The sequence below is a fragment of the Catharus ustulatus genome, chromosome 6 (genome assembly GCF_009819885.2).
Source record: "Catharus ustulatus isolate bCatUst1 chromosome 6, bCatUst1.pri.v2, whole genome shotgun sequence".
NCBI classification, from domain to species: domain Eukaryota; kingdom Metazoa; phylum Chordata; class Aves; order Passeriformes; family Turdidae; genus Catharus; species Catharus ustulatus.
In genome coordinates, this window is record NC_046226.1 from 17,585,366 (window position 1) to 17,597,174 (window position 11,809).

Genomic DNA, 11,809 nt, shown 5'->3' on the forward strand with positions numbered 1-11,809 from the left:
TGTGTTTCTTGCTAGAAAGATAGCACAGACAATGTTCTTGTTGTCTTTCCAGGTACTCTATATGGATGCAGTAGAGTATTTCCCCAATGATCTGCAAGAGACGCTCGATCTAATGACTGAAAAAGAACTGAGGGTGCGGGTACCTATGGAAGAGCTGGATCTACTACTAGAGATTTAAAAGAAAACTGTAGCAGGGTGGGTGAAGTACAGAAGCTGCTTCCAAAGCTAACAATTAGATCCATGTCTTTTCATACAGGAACTCTGTTGGGACTTGGGTACTATGTACTTGATATATTTTGTTATTAAATGTTTTATATAAATTCCTGTCAAAATGGAGTTCTACTATCTGCAAATATTCTGGAATCAAGGACTGCATTTTGTTGACAACAATGGATCCATTTCTCTGAAGTATTGCTGGCTCCCACAGAAGGATACCCTCTTTAAATAGCCTCCTGTTGGAAGTTGCCTGCACTTCTTATTCTGTTGTTTGAAATTACATTCCCTAGGGTTCAGTAGAGGTTCAGTACATGCCAACTATGGCTTGGTGAGCAGCATAGGAAATAAACATCTGCCAAATGGATGCTCCACTGTCCTCCACTTGGCAGACTTCAGTAATTTCCTTCAATGTGGTATGCCTGTGTATATGTAACTGCCAAGTCAAACAGCCATTACATCTGTACATATACTGTGAATAAAAGCTAAATTTTTGTTTGAGTAGGCACCTGTTTTGGTATGCTTTGACAGATGACTGTTTTAATATAAATATTTCTGGAAAATACCTGAATATTTGACAATTCAAAAGTAACTTGTTTTATTTATTGATTTAATAGAACTCTTGAGTGTATTAAAAATTAAAGAGAAGTAGAGGTTTGATCTGTATCTGATTCTCATCAAGAAGGCATAGTCTTCTATGATTATTTAAAAAGTGGCTTATATTCCAAGAGACATTTAGCAAACTCCTAGAGAAGTAATATGAAATATGGTAACAATTTAAAGATACAGTTATGTTACCTATTTATTTTGTAAAACAGAACATGCTGAAATATGGAAAGAATTATTTAGCATCCCTGCTCTTGAGACCCAAGGCCTTAGAAACTGGATTTTCATCTGAAGCAAGTATACCTGTAGCCACAGAATACCCAAAACTGCTTCAGACATTTTTCATGAGAAAACTAATTGTCACTAGCAGCACTAAAGCAATTGGGATCATCCAGCTGGTGAGATCCTATTACACATGAAACTATGTCTGGACCAAGATGTACAACTTCTAGCTCAGGTCTGCCACCATGGTACAAGATAGAATGCACTTTAGTTCAGGTTGCATTTCATTTATTCCTTTCTAAAATGATTTTAAATATTGCAGGAAATAGCTATAATTTTAAATGGCATTACAGCACTTTTCAAGAGCCTTATAATACTGATGTAGTTGCAAGTGATGCTGGTTTGGCTGTATCAATTTGTCTTTGTGAAAAATATAGTTTATTTTTTAAATCTTTACTGTCTACAAAAGTGACAGAGCTCCTGAATTGGAGGTAGAAGTTACTCTGTACCATAAACAGTAACATGACAAATTATGCCCATGTTTGTTAATGCTTTCCCATCTCACAGCAGAATGCCTTTTCCTCTAAAGACCTGAAAGGGCCATGGGGAGGGGAGAAGCTTGATTGTGCCTCCTGCTTAGAGTTACAGAGGAACCCAGGTTGAGAAGGGCCTGGAAAGATCATCTAGTCCAGCCTTGTGTGGGACAGGGAGCCTAGATGCGATTAACAAGCTCTCTCTGCAGTCACATTTGAAAACTTCCAGTGATGGCAGCTATGACTTCTGTATCTGTCTCTTTTCTTCCGTGCATCCTGTCCTAAGTCCTTTCCTTTGCAGTTTATCCCAAAGCAGCACTTGGGCTGCTGCTTCCTTGCTTTTGATGGTCAGAGGCTTCCTGGAGCAAGTCCTGCCTTTTAATTCAGACCCCATTAGCTTTACTGTCCTTGTGGGGAATTACTTGCTGTTCACTTTCTCTTGATATTTATTACTTCTGTCTTGATCGCCAAGTTCAGAAACTCTGGCAAAAGTGGCAGCAGTTAAATTCTGCTGCAAAAGCTCAAAACTGAATTTTCAAACGTGTGTTTTTCAGTTCCTGTGGTGGCAGACAGGGTACTGGAACCGAGTCCTTGGGTTCATTTAATGCAATGCAGCTGTTCTTCAGGGAGCTGAACCCATCTCTTTGTGGCTGTTGCTTTGAGCCAGCAGTAACAGCCATGTCCCAAATAAAAAGTGCCTTGCTTGCCACACATGTCATAAAGCGCTTCAGCCCCTCAAGCAACAGTGAGATCAACTGCCATGATTAGAAAGTGCTAAAAATCCCTAGCTTTTTATGACCTTTCCAAGGAGACAGATCTCCTAAGGTTTATAAGAATGGGTAATAAAACTTGTTTTTCTAGCTCCAGATGAAAAACAATTCTATTTTAGGATTTCTGTCATCCAGATTAAACAAAGGACTCCATTCATCTGTAGGGTTCATTTTTAACAATGAGCCACATAATTTTTACATAGAAAAATAGAATCTCTTGGCCCTGCTGCTGCCATTGTTGTTGCAGCACCGACAGTGAGCAAAGGCCTGGCTCTGGTGTAATTCTCCACCGTCTGTTACTGGCCTGCATTTGCTCCCACAGAAAGGTCCCAGAAAAAAAGACTGCACATTGCATAACTGGTTTGTATGTGGAACTTTTATATAAACCTTAAAGATCACGTGTACAACATTTGGAAATTAATTACTTAGAACTTAACAAGCCCTTCTCAGAAGCATACTACACAGGATAATTCATAAGCGGTATATGCATGGCTACAACTGAGCCAACGCACACACAGCCCCTGTGGGAATGGAGCAGTAACAACAGAACTGTGTAGAGGGGAAGAAGTCAGGGTTCTGCTGCAGAACACCAAGCATGGGACCATGTAGTTAGAATTCCAGACCCTGCACCTCTAGCACTGGGGCTGGTGCCTGATGAGTGTGCATATCCTGCCATGGGCAGCATGAGGCCCTTGAACCTGTAACTACTGTGTTGGTTCTTTTCAGAGACATTCTCTAGCTTGGATGTTTATCTAATGAACTGAAACCCATTTAGGAAAACAAATTTATAAACTAATCCAAACATGTTTAGATGTTTAAGATAAGATTACTAAGTGCTAGAGATGGGTACCAAAAGTGTATCTCAGTGTTACTCAGGGTTGCATATTTGTAACTGATTTTCTTGTATAAATGACTGATGACACAGGTTGCTCAAAAGTGACACTAGTCCTAGTAAGCACCCAAAAAAGATATAAGAAGGTAATCAAGAACAACAGCAGTGCTAAAGGTAGTTGTAAGAGACTGCCATGCCTCAGGAGGACTGAGAGTTGGGGCACCTGCATTGCTCCCTTCCCAAGTGGTGTAGCTCACTGAGACAAGCACTTGGGTCACCAGCACTTTTTCTTGAAGTCAGAGAAGGCAACAGACAGTTCCATGTAAATAGCAGGGCTTTGCCACCAAAACAATTCAATTCAAATGAATGTTTTATTGGGAAATGAAGAGTTACGTTGACTGAAAACCCACAACCCACCAGCTTTTAACCTATTCAAGAATGAAAACTGGCTGTGTGGTTTTACACAAGACTCATCAACACAGAAAGTTCTGTATAGTTCCCAAAGAAATGACTTAAAGATACAATCCCTCAGGGGTTCCCTCTTGCTTTTTATAGAGAACATTCTCTTTGGACTTTTTGAAATCTTCATTTGTTACTTTCATTCTCCGTTCCCTCAAAGCCATCAATCCAGCTTCTGTACAAATTGCCTGCAACACAGGAAGCAAGAACAGTTACACTTTCTGTGCAACCCCTTCAAACCACACCGTGAAAGACAGCTGCACCTTCCTACTGCTCCAGTAGCTGTGTAAGTGAGGTGTGTTAACAAAATCTATATTCTTAAGTTTGATACTGTTCTTTAGCACTGAAGCAGGCTGGATAAAGCCAGATGAGTGTGTCCAAAAGGACAGAAGTAGTCAAGAGTTAAGACTTCCTTGATAGGCAGCTTTATAACAAGAGTAATTTCCTTCATGCAAGGACAGACACATCCAGCTGCGTGATCCTTCTGCATGGAGGTGACAGTAGTGTCACATTGGTTTAAGCTCATGACTGTGGAGTGTGGTAACTGTAGCAAGGACTCTCTGCTTTAAAAAAGCAGACAGGATATCCTGAAGTTTCCTAATACACAGTTGGAATTTTTATGTCTTGCAACATAGTCCCTAAAAATGCTGCTTATCCTGTACCACCTTAAATCGTGTTTAATACCTTGCACATGACTCCAACTTTTCCTTTTAGTTTCTACTTTGCTACTTTCAAATTCAGGTAACACCAGGTACATACTCTTATCAACACAAGCTACCTCACAATTATGATTCTGTTAATTTCCCATTTGTAAAGCAGAGTACCCGGCACTCATATAAGGTATTTTACACCATCCCACTGTCCCTCAGTGATGCAGACACAGAAAATGAGTGAACAGTTCAACTGACAATAGTTTTGGATGCAGCAAAAATGAGACTTGATTTTTGCTTTGAAGTATAAACAATGGTGATGTGCACTGACCTTAATATCCGCACCACTGAGATCATCTTTTGCCATAATCAGTTCATCCAAAGTCACATCATCTGCCAACGTCATCCTGCTTGTGTGAATCTGAAAGATTCGTTTCTTCGTCTTTTCATCAGGTAGAGGGAACTCTATTTTCCTATCAATACGTCCTGTGCAAAAGAAAAGTTCAGTCTTGGTTTTTTGGCATGTAGCTGTTGGAAAGAGCAGGAAGAACACCTGAAGGGTTTGACTGACAGTAATTCTTAAGCTGGAGCATGTCCAGAGAAGGCAGTGGAGCTGGTGAAGAGTCTGGAGCACAAGTCCTATGAGGAACATCTGAAGGAACATCTGGGGGTGTTTCATCTAGAGAACAGAAGGCTCAGGGATTACCTTATCACCCTCTATAACTGGAAGGAGGTTGTAGCCAGGTGGGAGTTGGTCTGTTCACCCAGGTAACAGGCCAAGAGAAAATGGCCTGAAGTTCACATGGGGACGTTTAGATTGGATTTAAGGAAAAAATTATTCATGGCAAGGGTTGTTAAGTATTCCAATAGGTCACTCAGGGAAGTGGTGAAGTCACCATCCCTGGAAGGGTTCGAAAGAGGTGAAGAAGTGGCAGTTGGGGATGTGGCTTGGTGCTGGACTTGGCCATGTTAGCTTAATGGTTGGACTCAATGACCTGAAATGTTCTTTCCAACCTAAACAGTTCCATTATCTTTCTTGGACTAAAAAGAAAGGTCAGACTATCTCTTTCAATTCTGGCATAGTATTATCTCCTCTGTACTCTAACAGCACTGGGTTTGAGCTGAAGGGTCTAAACCTAAATTATGACAAACACATACCTCTGCAGCTTCATACTGTGGAGGTATTTAAGCTTATTCTTTTGATTCTCTGAATTGTTTTCTACCTTCTACAATTTAACAGACACCACAGACATACTCTGCTTTGGTACATTTTTAGAGGTCATTTAAAAATACTACCTGTGCCTGCTCAAGTTCAACACGTCTCCCTCACTCATCCCCCAAATGGCAGGAGTGTGCCAGGTCTGCTTTCCTTGCTCCAGGATCCAGGCTGTCTCTGGTAAGGCCTGGGCTCTCAGCCCCAAAACACAGATGGTGCTGCCCTGCCTTCCCCTGCTGCTGCAGGTGTGCTGCTGCTGCTGCTGCACACTGCTTGCTTAACAATTACTTAAAATGGCGGTGCCGTGTTAATAGAAAGGAAGAATATTCAAATTGGTTTTGTATACGTAAAGAAATTAACACATTTCTTCTCTTCCGAAGATTTTTCTCCCATTTAGAAGCTTGTGAATGGGTTCTGATTTCAACAGATACACCAGCATAGATGAGATGGTGAATAAGAACAAACTTGCAGTCCTTTTACCAGTCTGTGTTTGTCAAGTTATGACAAGTCCTTTCACAAGAAAAGTGGCTTAAGCATACACAGCAAGTAAGTCCCTTACCTGGTCTGATTAAAGCTGGGTCCAGTGTTTCTATTCTGTTTGTAGCCATGATAACTTTAACATCTCCCCGAGAGTCAAACCCATCCAGCTGGTTCAGCAGCTCCAACATCGTGCGCTGGATCTCTCTCTCACCCCCTGAATTTGAGTCATACCTTTAAGAAAAAAAAGTATAGTCTGAAAAAGCACTAAGTAACTGATGCAAAGGTATAAACAAAAGGGGTAGAGGGGAACTTTGTTTACAAATATCCATAAGAGATTAAAATAAAAAATGTAATGTTTATCCACATAAACAAAACACAGGTTTTCAGTCATGTTGAGACATCTAGGTAAGTAAAGAGACACTGAACTATTCATGTAGTTGGGGAATGTAACAGCCATCATTTGAAGGAAATTATTTTTTTCCATGTTTATTATATATTTGGAAATATCTTCTTCCCACCTAACAAAACCAATATAAAAAAGGAAACAACCTAATTTTTAAAACCATATACATTCATACATGAGGTAGCAGTTGGCACTTCAGTCTAGTGGCACTTTGGGCTGGTGACCACGTAGTAAACATGTACGAGCACCTTTTTATTTATTTAAAAAACACTGACTACTTTAAAGACTATTTGCATTGGACAGTTCCAACAAACCTACGGAATTTTCAAGGAAATACAGTTTGGATATGGGCTGAACAACAGTTTAGTGTGGCACAAGCAATGCTTCTCCATGATATACACTGCGTAACTTGTTAAATACTCTCAAAGCAGAAATATTTAGCCACCTACTTAAGAGGCAAACAACAAACAGGTATATTCTACATTAAATATTCTGCTTTACCATTGGATCACTAAAGCAAATTACTGTATATGGATTTGCAGTTAGAGGATCCCATCTACACAGAGTCTCTTTCTGGCTTTGACACTCTCTCCTAGAGATGCTGCCATGCAGCAAGAGAACAGAGGTTATCTTTGGTCATGACTATTTAGTATGAAGAGGCTGTGCTATATTGTGTTCCCATGGAAGTTATTTGAAGTGTTACTTGTTACAAATGCTTACATCAAAACAGTGTATGCAAACGGCAGCAGAGCAAACAAACTCAGTTTTAGTATAGCTGCAAAAGAAGTGTTTCTAGAAAAGCTTTTGTTGTCCCTGGCAATCCCTGTGTGTGTAGGAGAGAGCAGCTCTTGTACCTCTTTGTACCAATTGCATCAATCTCATCGATGAAGACGATGGACGGGGCGTGCTCCTCAGCCACGCGGAACAGCTCGCGCACGAGCTTTGGGCCATCACCCAGGTACTTCTGGATGAGCTCCGAACCAACCACTCGCAGGAAGGTTGCTGATGTTTGGTTTGCCACTGCTTTGGCGAGTAAAGTTTTGCCTATTTTCAGTGGGAAAGAAAAATTGTAATTAGTTTGCAGAGAAGGAAAGAGAAAGAAAAAAGTGCCCTAACAAAACAATTGTATGAAATTCGTGACAGACTTGGCAATGCTTTAAATACTAACCAAGCGTGAATTATTTTATTTGTGTTATCTCAGCATAGATGTTACTGAACTGTAAAATACCTGTGCCAGGTGGGCCATACAGAATGACTCCTTTGGGTGGCTTTATACCCATCTCTTCATAATATTCAGGGTGGGTGAGAGGAAGCTCCACAGACTCCTGAAGCACAAGAAACACAAACATGTTTTTGTAAGACTGAGCGGTCTACAACAAAGATCTGTAGGAATCTTCAGCAATAATGAAAGCAGTGAAGGCAAAAAGAACTTAACTGATTTCAAGACAGACATTGAACAGCATGGCTCTCTGTCGCCTCCAGTTCTAAGGCAGACAACTACTCCATCTGCACAGGTCTTCCTATGGTTTCTACTTGACATGTGGTAGAGCAGCAGCGAACATTCCACTTCCTCCATCCTCAATGCATCATCCCAAATTTAGAACCCTGGAGTTCCTAAACCCCCAACACCCCTGGATGACCTTGAGGCCAGGGAACCCTTTATGAAAGGGTACCTTGTACAAAGAGTTACCAGATACCATAGATTTTAAGAGCATTTGTAGTTTTAGATACCTACCCAGAACAAAAGGGTTGAGTTTTAGTAAGGTTCAGGCAGAGTTCTGCTGGTAGAGAAAAAAACAACCAACCTAACACACCCCAACCAAACAACAGACAAATGCAAAACCAAAACAAGCCCCGAGAGACTATCCTTAGATTGGACAGCATCAGACACTCAAAATAACCTCTGCAGTTTTTACAATTTAACTCTCATCTTGTAACAACCAAAACTTTGTATGTTGCAAAGTAATAAGCTATTAGAGAGATTTTATAAGCTCTAGGCTCTACAGGTTCCTGAGCAACTGTGAAAGGTTCCTGTGCACACAGCCTCTGGTGACCCACTTAAAAGACTGAGGTCCACAAGTCTGCCTAGTAAATCTAATGACGAAATGCACTACAGAAAGATAAAGTACACCACTACAGGAACTGCAGCTAGTCCTGCTGTTTCCCTTCTCATCTCCTAGCACAACAGTTACATTGCTGGTTTAACTGTGAGTACAATTGAATACCTTGATTTCTTGAATTTGGTTGTCAAGGCCACCAATATCAGCGTACGTTTCTTGAGGAGCTTTCTCTACTTTCATCACAGTCACTAAAGGATCTGTGTCATCCATCAGGACTCCTATCACAGCATGAACCTAATTCAAGAATTAGAAGTCATCAAAGAAGGCAAGCAGCATTTTTAATACAAGCTGACGTCTCATTCCGCTTATTTAGGTGTGTGAAATAAACAATAAGCATTCTCTCTCCTGTAGTCTTCAGAAAAAAAGGCCAGTTAAAAACAGTACAAAAACACGTAAGAAACTTAATTTTATAAAAACAACTCACCTTATGATTTAGCAAAACAGAGCATCCTGGCTCTAGCAGGTCCTTGTCCACAAAAGACAAAATACTGACATAGTGCTCTGATCCCACTGATGTGGACACAATGGCATGGTTGTCATCAATGATCTCCTCCAAGGTACCCACAGACATCGGTGTTCCTCTCAGATCATCCACCTTGGACCTTTCTTCCTGTTGCCAAGAAGAATCCAAGAAACAAGTGAACAACACAGGCAAAAATTCTCCTGTACACCACTGGCTCAATAATTCAGATAGAATACAGCAGAATCAATCTTTCCTATTGTTCTACTGCCCCAAAAACGCAGAGGTCAATTAAAAAAATCCACTTTTAATTTAGTCCAACAGAACCATTTATGTGGATGTGAATAACTGGAACCTTCTTTCTCTGTTGATAGATATTTGCAAGCTGCACTTTGACAGAGCATTAAGAAACAAAAAACTGCCATGGCTTCACCTGTAGTGAACCATGTTTGGTCTAAAACAATTTAGCCAATTAATGAGGAATTGTAATAAACCTGCTATGTTTGTATCAACTTGCACACTGGTGGTACTTTATTTCCATTGCTTTGGTATGAAGTACTTCACATTAATTAAGAGCCTTTACTATAACATTGGAAGTAACAGTTCACTCAAACCTCACCTCTTGTTTTTCTTCCAAAGGTTTCATCTGTTCTTGATTTCTGATAAACTCTTCCTCCATCAAGAGGTAATCTTTAATTCTCTCCAATTTCAGCAACTTGAGTCTGCACTGTGTGTGAGGAGTCACTGTAAGCAAAGCAGAATCACAGTATTTTAGAACAAGTTTGACGTGGTACCAACTAACCACTAATTCATTACTAGAAATCCTGCTTTATTTTCCTGACTGTAACTTGTACCTTACTTGTCTCACTGTAACTCCAGGTGAAAAACAGATTTAATATTTCCCCTGCAGTTTTCCTCAGTTTGATTTTTCTCTCTCTTACCTAGGAATACATGGGCTGCATCTTGCAAAATAAGAATCTTATTCTGTAGAGGGCTTCTTAAATGTTAATTAGAAATAAAATTACATTTGGCATTGTGTTGCTGACCTCCAGAGGCAGATCTCAAGGACAGATGAGCTCTGTCTGTACTTCCCACAGAGCGGACAGTCCACAGCTCTGCAGGGCAGGCAGGATGCTTACCCAGGGGCAGTTTGCTGGCAGCATCTGGTCCCTTGGTCTTCTTTTTCTTTTTCCCCACTCTGGTTGGAACTGGAGGTTCATATTTCTTCTTCTTATCCTAATTCATAAAAAGAATTCCATAAGAAGAGAAAAAAAACGGGATAACAAACAATACACACAGGTGTTAATTGCACAGACTAAAAAATAGCTCAAGGTGAAGGCATAACAAAACCTTCTCCTTATGATATGTAGTAAGAAGCCCAAAAGAAACATGACTATTATTTTTTATGAATGTTCAAAAATTTCTTGTCCTGTTTATTTTACATCCCTGTTTCTAATTTAAACTTCTGCCAGTCTTCAGTGAATGCAGGACATGGAAAGCTCAAGACTGATGTAAATCATACACAAAACTAACAGATGAGATAATGAGAAAAAAATTGAATCTCCACCTTTCTGCTGCACTTCAATCAATAAATCAGACATGTTCAGTTCCCCAGCTCTTGCTGTGTGCATTGTACTTTCAGCTCCACAGGTGCCCAGGGAGGCCCCTGATGTCCCACAACATGAAGTACACTCCTACTGCAGATCACTGTGTGATGTCACTTACAAGCCAACAACAGATCCTTAAGTGACACCTTGAAGGCATCTAGTCTTTCCTAACCCTAGCACATTTATAGTTTTATTTCTTTAAAAAACAAATCACTGTCAAGAAATTTCAGTTTTTCTTAAGCTCCCTTTTTTTGTTTATGAACACCTGTTTTCCCCAACATACACCCAGAAAAGACATTCATTAGAGCCAGCAAGAGCATAATTCTATGCAGTTCCAAATACAACAATCATTTTTTAAAAGTAATTTTTAAAAGCCTACTGCAGCCAGGCTCTGTAGCAACACACTTGTAGTTCATGCTGTAAGTATTTATTTGGGTTTCAGTTACCTTGTCATCCTTCTTGCTACCACCAGGACCATGTCCACCACTCTGACTTTGACCCTAGACAAAAGGTAAAAAAACAAACGACAAAGACCTATATGGATGTACAGTTCTATGAATCGAGAAGCCTACGGGCAGTTCCCCGTACAGAAATCCCGCAATTAAATTTCTCCTTTTAAACAAAACGCTAACACATTCCAGGTTATTGTCCAAAAACAGAAACAAGCGTCCCGCCCGGCCCGGCCCCACCGCCCGCGCTCCCACCCCACAGGCCGCGGCCTGGAGGCGCCGGCAGTGACTCCGCAAAACGCCGGGCGCTGGCGGCGGAGCCCGAAGGGGCGCGGGGCCCCGGCTCGGCGCCGCAGGCAGAGCCGCGCTCTGAGCCCCACGAGGCCGCGCTCGGTGCCGTCCCGGGTCGGGGGTGCCGGGGCTGCCCTCACCATCGCGCCGCGACCGCCCCGGAACCGCTCGGACCGCAGCGCCACGGGCCGCGGCCGCGTCACTACGGGCAGCGGCGAGGGACACGCGAGCGGGCGGGGCCGAGCACGCTCCCCGGCAGCCGCGCGGGTGCGGTGCCGGCAGCGGCCGGCGGGGGGCGCGGTGCGCCCGCGGTGAAGCGCAGAACTGCAGCAGAGGGGCAAGTGTGGCAAACCTTCATGGCCTCTATTTAAAGCTACAGGGGCTTTTCCCTAGGCCTGATCCTTCCTTCCATCTGTTGCATCAGCTGGTCAATATAAAAACATTATTGTGTGTGCTGTAAGAATTGTTTTTATAGAGTGGCAGCACTCTAAGGATATG

General features: G+C 41.7%; 2 protein-coding genes across 4 annotated transcripts in view; one reads left to right on the forward strand and one right to left on the reverse strand.

The window, feature by feature from the left end:
• NRDE2 (NRDE-2, necessary for RNA interference, domain containing) overlaps nt 1–3,321 on the forward strand; it is a 50,694-nt gene extending 47,373 nt beyond the window's left edge. For all 3 annotated transcript variants that reach the window (XM_033063443.2, XM_033063440.2, XM_033063441.2), the window contains one exon: nt 53–3,321. In XM_033063443.2, coding sequence (XP_032919334.1) covers nt 53–178 — 126 coding nt within the window. In that variant the 3' untranslated portion in view covers nt 179–3,321. The remainder of the gene's footprint in view (nt 1–52) is intronic.
• A 207-nt stretch (nt 3,322–3,528) lies between these two features.
• On the reverse strand, nt 3,529–11,524 carry PSMC1 (proteasome 26S subunit, ATPase 1). The gene is made up of 11 exons (XM_033063444.1): nt 11,452–11,524; nt 11,018–11,071; nt 10,104–10,200; nt 9,584–9,708; nt 8,929–9,114; nt 8,610–8,738; nt 7,613–7,709; nt 7,239–7,428; nt 6,061–6,212; nt 4,617–4,771; nt 3,529–3,823 (listed from the first exon to the last, which is right to left on the reverse strand). The coding sequence occupies exons 1-11, from the start codon at nt 11,452–11,454 to the stop codon at nt 3,689–3,691; spliced, it is 1,323 nt and encodes a 440-aa protein (XP_032919335.1). The 5' UTR covers nt 11,455–11,524; the 3' UTR covers nt 3,529–3,688.
• Nucleotides 11,525–11,809: the final 285 nt, after the last annotated feature.